We start from the raw sequence: 13,825 nt of genomic DNA on the forward strand, positions 1-13,825 counted from the left end.
CACAATTTGTTATTTACAAGTCTACTATTAAAGAAGCTGTTAAAGAAGAAATGAAGAGAACACTACATTTAGAAAACTGGGCTTACATTTTGATGGTAAGCGTATAGATGGCGAAGAATATCAAGTGTTAGTGTTGAAGAATGAACGAAGAGAAGTTAAAGGGGGTTGCCACTTAGAAGAACTTGTAGCTGTCATAAAAAAAAAAAAAAAAAAAAAAAAAAAGATCTTGAAACCCTACCATATTTCACCATGTACACAGTCTTGAAAGGGTCATAAAATATTTTTCCATCTTGCAAGGAGTCGAACAGTGTGTACCTTTCTGGGACGTCTTGCTTGCTATCTATCACCCTCCCGCTGGGATAAAGGAAAAACCAGTTTCGCCGCGTCCGAAACAATGAATTCTTTTGGACAAGGAGGGAAAGTGCGCCAAAATACACGCTGCATAGGTGGAAATACCTTTCTTGCTTTCAAGAAGTTGTACTATGTACACAGTAAATACAAAAATCGGGTTGCAAGTTTTTTATTTTTTTTTTATGACAGCTACAAGATTCATTTAACGTGGCAATATGGCCTTAGAAGCGTCTACCAAATGGAAAAGTAAATACTGTCGTTAAAGGAATATCAGATGTTCTCGATGAATACAATTTATGGGATAGTATAAAGATGATTATTGCGGGCACTACTAATGTGAACACTGGAAGAAGGAATGGGATTGTAATTCAATTACAAAGGCTGTTTGCTCAAAAGAAACTGGAAGTACCACAATTCATTGGTTATCAACACCATGTTCTTGACCGAGTGCTTCGCGTTGTGATGAATGAATTTGGAGGAAACAACACATCGCCCAATATCGAATATCCATTTATCCTGGAGCTTGTAAAGAATTATGGGCAGCTTACGACTAATTTTGAGACTGGTGAAGAAGAAATAACAGAAACAGCTGGATGGTGTGATGATCTGAAATTTCTATTTAATAACTTGAGTTTTCCGGCATTTTGAAGCAACTTGTGCCGTAGTGATCTTTACATTGGTATTATAGGGTAAAATGCATGAAAAAGGGATTTAATTTAAGATTAGAAACAGCTCTGTTTCCTTCTATACTGTTTCCTTCAATATTATTATTATTATTATTATTATTATTATTATTATTATTTTGGTAACCTATTCACCTTCCTTTTTCCTCCCTGTATTCCACTACAGTATATTTTTGCGATAGAGAGTTGGTGTTTTCTTAATTTAAATGATCTGGTATTATGGTTAGTCTTTTGTCAATGTCATGTGATTGCTATACTTAAATTTGATTGGTTGTTTATCCTTCCGATGAAGGAGCTTTGAAATTAAGTGATTGGGCCCGTCACTTGTTCTCTTCGCTAGGTATGTGTTACACCATATGTAATATTGTGTGTAGTATATTTTATTTTGTGAATTTAAAGTTATTCTGGGTTTTTCCGTGAGTATATATATATATATATATAAAATGTAGATAGAAAATTGATAAATATTCTAATTGAACCATCAGTTCAAATATTGGTATTGAATTTCTATAATATAAATATGTGTATTTCAAATATGGTTTATGCTGAATATGTCTTGTGATAAGGCAGGAGCCATCTTGGACTTTTTACTTCATGCAACATGTGCCTGATAAATTTTTCAGTAATTATAAATTTCTTGTGGTTTTTGCATGAATCGAAATTGTTTAAATCTACTAGTAGTTGAAAATATTTTTCAAAATCGGACAAACTTTTACGAACTTTACAAATTCGTTGTTAGATTCAACATTACGTTTTTTTTAACAATAATAATAAAATTTGTTAATGCTATCGGAATTCTTTTTGTGTTGTTTATCATGTAGAGTTATGTTCCTGCATTCTTTGAAGACTTATTATTATTTGTTGAACTTTAGCATACCATTCTCTTTCAGTAGCTTACATTTTTACGTGCGTTAAGCGGCGTTGTAAACCACATACCTGGCCCGGGAAACTCTTCTCGGAGGGGCTACTTGTTTGAGTAGAGGGAAGGGAACGTCAAACTTTCTTTCCTGATTTTCAAAGATTTAGTTTTTCTGGGAAGGGACGGTAATGGCAACATTACCCACCTTGGCTGTTACAAACTGGAAGATATCCTAAAGTGAAGTTTTAGAAAATACCGAAATTGAGTAATGCAAGATGGAATTATCGAGCAATACTAGCTCTTTTGGAATTTATTTTTCTACCAGAGAGAAGAGAATCTCTACTCGAAATTTGTAGATTTATCTCTTACAAATGGGCAGACCATTGGTTTACTGACCAAATCTACACTGTGGGCGATTATCAGAAGTTATGTAGCAGCTTGCGGGTCCATGAAAAAGCATTAAACTGTGTGAAAAAGTTTTGGAATCAAGAGCCATCGAGACTAAGAATTCCCAGAACAAATCAATGTCCAGAATGCGCTATCAAGTGTCTCCAAGATCTTAATGAGGTCTGTAAAATGAAGGATAAACTTAAGCTTAGATTTGTATTGTTTAACAAAACATAATAATTGTTGTGCTGTATGGGGCGGAAACGTGGACATTGCGTAAGGGTGACGAAAATCGACTGGAAGCCTTCGAAATGTGGGTGTGGAGAAGAATGGAAAGAGTTAGTTGGGTCGAGCGGAAAACGAATGAGAGAGTGTTAGAAATGGTGCGTGAGAAAAGAACACTTTTAGATATTATTAGGAAGAGGAAGAGAAACTGGTTGGGACATTGCCTAAGAAGAGATTGTATCATGAGGGACGTCCTAGAGGGTATGGTGGCGGGAAAGAGAGGGAGGGGGCGAAGGAGACTACAATTAATGGATTATATTAAAACAGAAAGATCATACGCGAAGACGAAAAGGTTAGCGGAGGACCGTGGAGCATGGAAGCTTCTCAGCTGCGGCAAGTGACCTGCCAATAAAGGCAGAATACCTATGATGATGATGATGATGATGATGTTCATTATGCTATAAATATGCTATTCGCACTTGTAGAATTGATATGTAAGATTGTAATTTTCAATTTATTTAAATGTTTTATGTTATGCAATAACAAAAAAACAATACATATACAACAAACAATCCATATACAATACAATAAATAATGTAGTATGAATAATATATAGAATAAACAATACAATACAAATAGAAAATAACTCTAAACTACATATACAAAATGCTCCCTCGTGGCGGAATGGTTAGCATGCTCGCTTCTGGTACGCGTGGTCCCGGGTTCGATTCCCGGTGGAAGCACAGTAGTTCCGATCCCACGTTAAACTGTAGGTCCTGTCCTTAGGACGTCATCATCACATGGAAGGCAATGGAAAACCACCATCGGTTCATCTTGTCCAGGGACCTTCGGGTCAAGGACCTACCTTAGGGCAGAACACCAAATCACCATCGTCACAATATACGCGTACGTTGTGAAATAGTTTATTTGGTTTGGGATGATTTTATATATATTGAACAGGCGTGAGAGGACAGATATTATGATAATTAAAAAAGAGGAAACCAATATTCGTCTTCAAAAGCAATTATTTAGTAATTTGCTACGTTTCGGACTCATGCATGGAACTCTTTTTCAACCTCACAATAACTAACACATAACAATACACTGGATATTAAATATTTGATTTTTTTAGGACCAATATTGGTTTTCTTTCTTGATTATCTTAAAGTTTTCTGTTGTATTTCTTTACTAGAAACCGATTAAGTTACTTCACTCTTATGTCACTTGAGTTTGTCAGTGAGAACAAATGAAAACTTACTTAAACTCCAAACTTCGTTAAGTCTCTTGTATTGTATTTAAAGGAAACGACCGGAACGGAGTGTTTAAACGGAACAGTATGACTGTGTCTGTTAGGAAGAATTCATTAATCAAAGCAAATTATCCAAGAGATTCTGGGTACTTAATTTCTATGTTTTCGTCTAAAACCGAGTTGCTTAGAAACATAATAGGTCATTTTAACGTTACACATGCAAAGAGGAAGAAACAGTGTTGTCGTCTCACTGATAATTTAGAATCATGTCTAGCAGTCGTCAGTGGGTTGAGCAAAACTTGGAGATCGCGAATGAATGTTTCTTTTGAAATGTAAAGGGTGCTCCAAAAGTGTGGAAACACCCAAATAAAATCCAAACCAGTAGAATTGAAAAAAAAGGAATGATAACAGACGAGGGAAAAATCTTTTGAGACATACGGCACGATCGGCCGCCATCTTGAAATCCGCCCTCACACAATAGGGTTCCCATTTGAAAAGTTCTCGCCATTTCAAGATGGCGGTTGATGATGTCATATACCTCAAAAGATTTTCCTCCTCGTCTGTTGTCACTTTTTCCCTTTCCCCCCCACTTCTGAACGGTTTGGATTTTCTTTGGGTGTATCCACACTTTTGGACTACCCTGTATTTCGAGAGCAAGTTAAATTTTCGACCTCACACGCTTCTGTATTATATATATTATATATATATATATATATATATATATATATATATATATATATATATATATATATATTTCAGTTTACTGTATAGTAACCTCACGTCACTTTAAGTACGCACGTATATGTCTCTTGTTATTTATTGTTTTCCAGTTATATCTCTTTCTCTCAGCGTTCATGACAGTCTATTATCTCCTTTCTTTGGCGTGTGCGAATTTGTTTCTTGTTTCCGAGTTCTCTGAATGCATTAGTGATTAAAGTGGAAAAAACAAATAGAGGATATTCGCAGAAATTTGATATGATCGGTTAATTAACTGTCGAATGAGTGAAGGGTTAAGATGAATAGGAAATTCTGCTCAATTTTCATTTACGTACTAAAAATATTAGTATAATGACAAACGCAAGTTACTCCATTTCACAATCTGGAGCTAACGACTCCGAACATGATTTAACGCCTATTACGTTTTGAATTTTTAAAATTATATAAACTAAAATTAATTGAAACAACATACATTTTTACGGAGATAAATGAAACGATCAACATTAAATTCCTTCCTAGTGAATATGTAGTTAACGTACGGCGCGAACACCCTGGTTCTAGCTCATATGGTTCGGATACCATGTTAAGTTGTAGAAGGTCCATGTCTTATACAGCCTCGGTGCTGAACGGGACGCTAAATTTCAAATCAACCAAAAATGAAATAATTTTTTTTTTAGTTTAACGTCCCACAATTATGTCATTAGGCTAATGTAAGGGAATTTACTTGGTCGAGGATCGGAGTACCACAAATTTACTTGGTCGAGGATCGAACTATGGACCCACACACCAGAGGTAAGCGCTCTACCACTAAGCCACTGTACCTCTCTCCAAATCAATTAACCAACTGGAAGAGGTAGATGAAACTACTTCTGGTTTCTGCATTAAGTATCCATAGAGGAAAAAGCAGATAACGAGACACGCTTATCTATTGTATACACTTTAATTACTGATGTCCCTTTAAAAGCTGATGAAATGTATTCTAAAAACTGATGATGGAGTGAAGATTGATGAAACTGAATGATGACATTTTTACATGATTAAAGTTTAATTTCGAACGAGCAAATATTATATAAATGCTCCCATAATAAAGAGGAAGGTTTACCATAAAGAGAAAGGATTACCGGGCAATTGCCCGGCTGGCCAGTCATTCTTGGTCCCGATACTTTATAAACTATTTCTATCGAGCACTGAGGCTGTATGAGACAGAGATTTGTGCCTTGTGCTTAGGAACTGCCCACGAAGCAATATTAGACAGAATTTACGTGACAAGACTAGAAGAGATCTAATAAAAACAGATACACTTTAGGAAGCGAGCCTATTCGAGGTTTTATTCTCCATCTGACATCAAACACACTATTACACGCAGTCATGGGCGCTCGAAGAAAATATTCTAGGGGACATCTTCCTGGTTGCTATATTACGTCTGGTATATAATATATGTGGTTTTCTATATTACGTTACTTTTTCGTGAGCCAGCCCCCTTTCTTGCCCTTCGGGCGGCAATGCACGCAGATTATGCTCACAGTTTTACTACACGAAGGTACACTTCTACTCTTGAACGCTATCTGTTTAAAAAATCATTGATATTTAGAGAAGAGTAGGATACGTTCTTTTGACTTTCAGTGTTTTTCTTTTTCTTTTTTTCCAAGCACAAACAAACCAACAGTATAACAGATATTGCATGAAAAAAGTTTCAAGTGGTTATTATAATACAAATTACCGTATTTTGTATGTGCGGATTGAAAATGAGTCTATTGGGGCTAATGGTTATAACAGAGTGGGGGGGGGGGAGATGCCATAGTTTTTAATCATAAAACATCATCAAACAGAAAAATACGAGTTGGAGACTGAAACATACAGAATAAGTAGTTTAGTTCTTCCGCTAGACCCTGTGTAACGGTCGTGAATGAACTAGATACGGTAAGTAATAGAGGGGCGGATAAGTAAGCATTTCCAAATAGGCATCTTTCCCGCACTGTCGGTGTAAGATGCCTATTTCTTATAGGTAAGATGCCGCACGTTTTTGGCGTAGCTATTACCGTAAGATTGGAAAATAGAACGATTTTAATTTATTGTGATGTCTAATAAATTATGTACCGATACAATACTGACAGTGGCTTAGTCTACTGTACACGAACTATATGGAATGCGTGTAAAAAATACAACAGTCAACATACTGTAGGAAAAACCATCGAACATAAAGAAAATCGTACTTTACTACGAAAACAAAGTAATTTTGGTACATTTATAATAGGTTAAGTAAACATTAAGGCAATACCAGATAGAACAATAAACATTTGGACAATGAATACAATGTCAGGAATGTTAAACCGTTAGGCACTAGAAGTGTTCAGAAAACTATAACTTACAAACAGGCACTTGTAAACGTAATGTGGTGTATTATTTTGGAACATAGTGTGACATGAGTACAACCTTGTCTGCTCGTTAACCTGTAAGCAAAAACAAGTAGCGTCTAATATTTCCTTAGCCTATACGATTACAAACAACTAGAGCACTTAGCAGGATCTTCAGAACATGTAGTATGAAACCATTTCTGACAATCAATTCATCTTATCCAATCCACTTTAGGACTATCTGGATCAAAATAATACAACCCATAAGCACTACAATAGTTATCCGATTGTGCACCATAAGTACTTTTCCTTCTTTTCCTGGTGTTGATGGTTTTGGTGCAAAATTGTTTCGCAGACGTGTTTGGAACATCCAAATTGAATACAGATGCCTGTCATTTACATCAGAGGTTTCTTGGTACGGGAACTGATACAGGACAAATATCATTGAAATATACTGCGGAGACGTTTGAATTGTAGCAGTCAACTCTATATTCGTGGAAGACCGGTCAGAAGAAGCAGAACTTTTGACGTATCGACGTGAAAGTTGGTCAGGCGATGTCTTCGAAGACCTAAGTGTGTTTGTAGTTGCTCTTTCGTGTTGAGGGAGGCGAGAAAGTCCCGGCTGTGGCTTCAATTCAGCACCAGTAAAGCTTTTTTTTTTTTTTTCCCTAAGCATATCTGGGTTTGTACAGTGGGAAGCGTGGCCATCAAGAATGAGTAACACCTTCCCGGTCTGCGCAGGTCTACGTGGAATGAAGTGCTGCTGTAACCAGATCATGAAAATGTCAGAATTGATGTACGTAGATTTCTGATTCGTTATTACGGTTGCACCATTGGGCATAGAGTCTGACCACTCCTGCTTTTTGTTGTTACTTTTAAAAATGCATGTAGGAGTCAGAAAGACATTATTTGCTCTGCAACATATGATGACAGAAATGGTTTCACCTTTTTCGGCAGTTCGTTGGAAATCCTTTAACACCAATAACGTGTTCTATATGTGCGTTCATCTGGAGACGGTTTCATCGGCATCGATGGAATTTGGTAGAATTGTGATGTCTGGAATGCATTCACGCCTTTGGTTCGTATATGTTCTACTGCGAATTGCAAGCTTTCTTCCGACCACTCCGTTCTTTGAAACATTCGTTGATATATCCGTGGAATTATCTGCAAAGACAAAAAAAGGCATATTTAGTCACTGTGACAGCAGTACAATCGTGTATATCGAAAGAGAAAAACAACTGTTATCTTAGCTTTTACATTTCTATCAATCTGCAAGTATCCACATATTTCTCTTGCACTTTCTGCATGCAACTCAAACATTATAGACATCTTGCCCCGCACATTTTAAAGCATCTATCCCTATTCAGCGGTTCAAGATGCCTAATCCCTTATCTACACGCCATGTGGCTCCAACTACACTTGACTCACATCAGTTCATGGTATAACCTATCTTCATGTTCAGAATAATAACTTTAATAGCTACTTATTAACTACAACTTATGTGCACTTCACCAACTTTTTTAGCTATAAAAAAAAGGTACTTATCGCACTTTTTCTTCTCTTCGTTCACACACTACTTCAATCACCTTACGGTTTTGGCAAAGAAACAGACATGCTCTCTGCTGAGCGCATTGTCCTGCCATCCGCAGAAGTTCCAAGCAGTACATTAGTAGGTATCTTCGACGCATAGGCATCTCAGCCTCACCCACTCTATAGGTTCTAACGAGTCTATCGGTTTTAACGGGTCAAACGAGGCAAACAGCACATATGAGTAGAATGGTCTTGACCTGAGCTACATTCGATCAGGTAAAACTGAATACATTGAGTGGGCGGGCGAATATCCACTTACTCAAAACTTCCAAATATTAGTGCACGGCTAATCGACGTGTTCGCAAAGCGTTTTTGTAGCTCATGTGTATGCTTGGAATACGCTGACCATGTATTTAAATGTGGATGGCTAATCACAACGCGCTGTAAACGCGAAATCAATAAAAACACACAGAAAACGTTGGCTCGAGCGTAGTTGGTGCGTTTCGGAACAATAGACCGTCTGCTGTTTCGCAATCAGTAAAAGATGTCTAAGGGAAGGGTAAAAAGGAGGAAAAACATGTTGCCACGCAATGGGATTTTAATAAGAAACAGCTGCTTGTAAGATGCTTTGTGCAGAGCGGGTGGGCGGGCGAGTACTACATGTATTGGAACTCTGCTATTATAAAGAATGTGCGTGTATAATAAAAGAAAATTCACAAAAATACAAGGAAATTCCGAAAAATTAGCTAATCACAGAAAAATCTATGTAACACAACAGGGTTATTTTTCCAGATTCGCATAAATGAGAATAAGGGTGCAGTAGTAAGGGCTGGAAACCCTGACTGGCTCACAGTATGATTTATGTCTGACGAAAGTAAAATTACCGAGTAGCCACCTAGGTCGCGTTCGCTGCTGGCGGTAACGCATCGGAAACGCATCCTCGTTAAGCCATACACTTAGTGTTAAGCATATTCTTCGTAGAATGAACAAACCGAATTGATACAAATTGATGGTATCTGGTAAAATGGTATATGTTACACAGGGAATTTTTTCTTAAGTTTATTATTTGAAGAGAATCTGTACATACTCATTTTCAGTGCTAGAAATGAAATGGGAAGTCCATGGTCATTATTTCTTCTGAAATTTTCTAATTGTAAATGGCGTAATTATGTCAGAGCAGACCACTACTAAAATAATATTGTGTCACTGTTTGGAGCAGGGACGTACACAGAGGGTATGTCCTGGGGATTCTGGCCCACTTTCCACTGAAATCACGACTTTTCTGTGAATTTAGTCTAACTTTAGGAGTTAGTTTTACATATTTTAATACAATTTATCCTCATATCGAAATTGGATCCTCATAGGGTAACCATAAAATTTTCCGCTGAGAACGGGACAGGTTCCGGCTTTTTTTAAATCATGAGAAATAAGAAACAGGTTACTGCGTAAATTAGTTGCTGTTTGCTTTAGCAATACCTAATACAGTTATACTGTAGCATAATATATATAAGGTATAAAATTTAAACAGCATTTAACTTACAATATAGTAGGACATAATGCTTGCCTGCATTTGCTCCTTTGCCCTGCCCTCCATATTACATTGGATGAAAAGTTGATTCTTGAACTGAAGTATGCCAGAAGCATAGATGTTCATTTTACTTCGACCTCACTCACCCTCGCCCTCGCAGTTGCAGTTGGCCCTCGCCCTCGTTCAACCTCGCCCTCGCGAATGGAATGGTCCATCGCCCTCGCGCGCCCTCACCGTCGCTGTCGAAACTTGTCCTCGCCCTCGCGCACCCTCACCCTCGCCATCGAAGCTTGTCCTCGCCCTCGCCCTCGCGCACCCTCACCCTCGCCATCGAAGCTTGTCCTCGTCCTCGCACACCCTCGCCCTCGCTGCCGAAACTTGTCCTCGCCCTCGCGCACCCTCGACCTCGCCGTCGAAGCTTTTCCTAGCCCTCTAGCACCCTCACCCTCGCAATCGAAGCTTGTCCTCGTCCTCGCGCACCCTCACCCTCGTTGTCGAAGCTTCTCCTCGCCCTCGCACACCCTCGCCCTTTTCGTCGAAGCTTTTCCTTGCCCTCGCGCACCCTCACCCTCGCCATCGAAGCTTGTCCTCGCCCTCGCGCACCCTCGCCCTCGCGATAGGAGTTGTTCATTATCATCGCTCGCCCTCGCCTTCGTGCTCAAAACTTTTCCTCGCCCTCATATCATTGAGTGCGAGGGTAATTGAGGGTGAGGAGGCCTCGAGAGGGCCTCCTTCGTGAGGATCAGAGCATCAATTATTCAACCTATTTGTTGAATTATTTCCTTATCGTCAGTGGCGGATCCAGGGGGGCGATCGGGGCGATCGCTCCCCCTCCCCCAGAAGAGGAAACTTCTTTATTTTATATATACAAATAAAACGCATCCCAGAGTTTGGAGCCCTTAAAAGTAGCTCTAAGTAGCAGTATTACAACCCACCACTCCCACCAGAAGTCCGTCCTGGTCCGCCCTTGCTTAACATACGTCCTAAAGAAAGGAAACTAAACATATCATCGTGCCTAAAATGGAACAACTGTTACAATGGAGATCTCGGTCGATAGTGACGTTTACATCATTTATCAACAGTATCCAATGACTTTACTTCAAAATGTTCCTTGAACTACGATACAAGCATAAGTATTCAGCCACACAAGGGCGGCTCTCATGAGGGTGAGGGTGAAATCAAGGTTTGATGAGTGGCGGTAGAGTGCAGAATGTGACAGTCAACACGTTGGCCATCCCTGATGTATGTAGCGTAACTGAGGAATTTGAACAAATTCAAAGGGAAAGATCTAAAGAGCTTAATTTTGAAAATACTTCAGAACAGTATTGTTGAATTATCACTCGGAAATATATACCCACTCTAACCTATAACATGAATGACTTCATTGATTTGAATGTGAATCTAAGTTAATTGGTATTTTAAAATATAAACTGAAATGTGTCAATGTGCTTGCAAGGTTAATTTCGATGCTCAAATATTGTTAACATTCACCACTAATAGAGATACATTTCTCCTACCTTAACAATGTTAAAATTTTTAATTTTTTTCAATAATTGCCATAAATATGAAATTTTGTCTTAAGAAACTACCCTAGGGGCCAATTTGTGCACTTCATCACTTTGGTCTTGGTTCATTTTTGGCAGCTATCATTGTTGGAAAGTTTATTTTCAGTAATTCCCACAATTATGAAATGATATCTTTCAAACGTTGTCTTAAGGATTCCTTACACTACAAATACGTAAAGGCAAATGAAAAATGAAATCTTTAGTTTAAGATCCCACTATTATGCAAGCTAAATGCTAAAGGAGACAGAAGTGAATGATGAAAGAAGTAGTTGAATGAGAATGTGGTAGGAAACTGGAGAATCCCCAGAAAACCCATGAACACGATGTCCTCCACCACGAACTTACTTGGACGGGAATCGAACATGCGACCCTTCGAACAAAGGTAATTTCTCTATCGCTGAGCCACCGTTCCTCCCTAAATGGCACGCTCAGAGCTTAGCGCCTCCAGGGGCCTTGGAAAGATTATCGAGCCTAAAATGATTTAGCACTGACTTTTATAAATCCACCAATTCAACAATTAATAATGTCGTGCAAACTTTAATACGTGCAAATTTTAAGATTGTAGTAATGAAAGAAAAGATGAAATCTTTAGTTTAGCGCCCCAGAGTTATGTAACTGCTAAAGGAGATGGATGAAATTGCAAGTGAATGATGATGAAAGAAATGGTGGAACGGGAAAGTAAGAGAACAAACCTTTATTTTCTTTAGCACAAATAATTAAATGTGTAGATTAATTGATTTTCAGAAATTTTATTATAATTAGCAATTAAAAACTGAAAGGGCGATCACAAACTTTTCTTGCCCAGGACCTCGCAACAATTTGTTACACGCTGCCATACATCATTAAAACAGGAGTAGAGTGACTGAATTATTTTGCTCTGTGGTTGAAAAGTAATAATGCAAAACAGACAATTATTGACTTGAAGAGATAGGATAGTTTAAAAATTCTGACTGAGGAATAAAATCTTCATTTTTACGTCCTATGATTATCGCAGTCTTGTAGCCAACCTGGAACGAAAGAGATTCAGCCCACTGAAGATTCTTTGCGAATATCATTTCAATGTGAATTTCGAACAAAGATCTAAGCTTACCTTCATGCTTACGTTACGTCAAACAACTAACATATAAGATGGAAATTATTCAACTTTTTTCATAAGATGTAATCCAGCTGACTAATTAAAAATTTATAAGCTTTATATGTTATATGTTGATTGATTAAATGTTGCACCTGATAATATGTAGTCGTTACTGCTTGTTACATAGTATTAGCGTGTGTAATGGTTGTATGAGGGACAGGAGTATTTAAACGCTAATATTCTAAAGTGAAATATTTACATAAAAATTAGGATAATTAAACATTTTCAGTAACTCCCTCTTAGACTTCGACTCTGGTTATAGGTCGATTACCGGTGATTACTGAAAGTTAATGATATTGAAATATACAAAGGAAGTTAGTATAGAGTCTAGCAAGCATGTCTGCTTTGCAGCAAGTCTTAGGTTCGATTGCCTTGAGTGAAGTTTGAACGCATTGCCTCTCTCCAAAAGAGGTCAAACAGCAAACTCCAAAACAGTTGCTTTTAAGGAAGCTTGCCCTCCTCCCTCGCGTGCTCTCGTTCTCCTGAAGGAAGTTGTCTCTAGCCATCGTGCACCCTCGCTCCCGCAGTAACACTTGGCCCTCACCCTCGTTCACCCTCGCCATCGAAGCTTTTCCTCGCCCTCGCGCACCCTCACTCCCACCATCGAAGCTTGTCCTCGCCCTCGCGTATCCTCACCCTCGCTGCCGAAACTTGTCCTCGCCCTCGCGCACCCTCACCCTCTTCGTCGAAGCTTTCCCTCGCCCTCGCGCACCCTCACCCTCGCCATCGAAGCTTGTCCTCGCCCTCGCTGCCGAAACTTGTCCTCGCCCTCGCGCACCCTCGACCTCTTCGTCGAAGCTTGTCCTCGCCCTCGCGCACCCTCACCTTCGCCATCGAAGCTTGTCCTCGCCCTCGCGTACCCTCGCCCTCGCGTCACTGTGGGCGAGGGAACTTGAGGGTGAGGATGCCCTCGAGAGGGCCACCCTCGCGAGGGTGAACATCTCTGGCCAGAAGTATTTCCCACTAGAAGCTAGGCCTATCTTCTTGAGAATAGTTTTATTCTTCACTAGTCTTTTCAGTTTGTTCAACAAACAAGCAACTGCTAAAACCTTTGCTGCCTTTCGAGGGGTCATGTTTAATGTATGGAATTTCAGTTCAATTCTTGCCTGTTTATTATTATTAATACCTTTACAAGGAGTAAAGGTACCACCGGTACTGGGTTTGTTATTTAGTCCTTTCACTGCCATAAAACTACTTTCCTCCATCTACTGACGGGACGGCCAGGACACGCCCTTAAAACGG

General features: G+C 39.0%; 1 protein-coding gene across 2 annotated transcripts in view; it reads right to left on the reverse strand.

Moving 5' to 3' along the window:
• LOC145673453 (uncharacterized) overlaps nucleotides 1-13,825 on the reverse strand; it is a 468,956-nt gene that overhangs the window by 236,139 nt on the left and 218,992 nt on the right. The window contains exon 2 of one of the 2 annotated variants that reach the window (XM_081743165.1): nucleotides 6,486-7,989. The exons of the other annotated variant lie outside the window; for it this stretch is intronic. Within the exon in view, the coding sequence (XP_081599291.1) occupies nucleotides 7,798-7,989 (192 nt within the window). The 3' untranslated portion in view covers nucleotides 6,486-7,797. Of the gene's footprint in view, nucleotides 1-6,485; nucleotides 7,990-13,825 lie in introns of those variants that run through there. 2 annotated transcript variants of the gene reach the window in all.

The sequence above is a fragment of the Thermobia domestica genome, chromosome 16, assembly GCF_964235325.1.
Source record: "Thermobia domestica chromosome 16, izTheDome1.hap1.1, whole genome shotgun sequence".
Lineage (NCBI taxonomy): Eukaryota > Metazoa > Arthropoda > Insecta > Zygentoma > Lepismatidae > Thermobia > Thermobia domestica.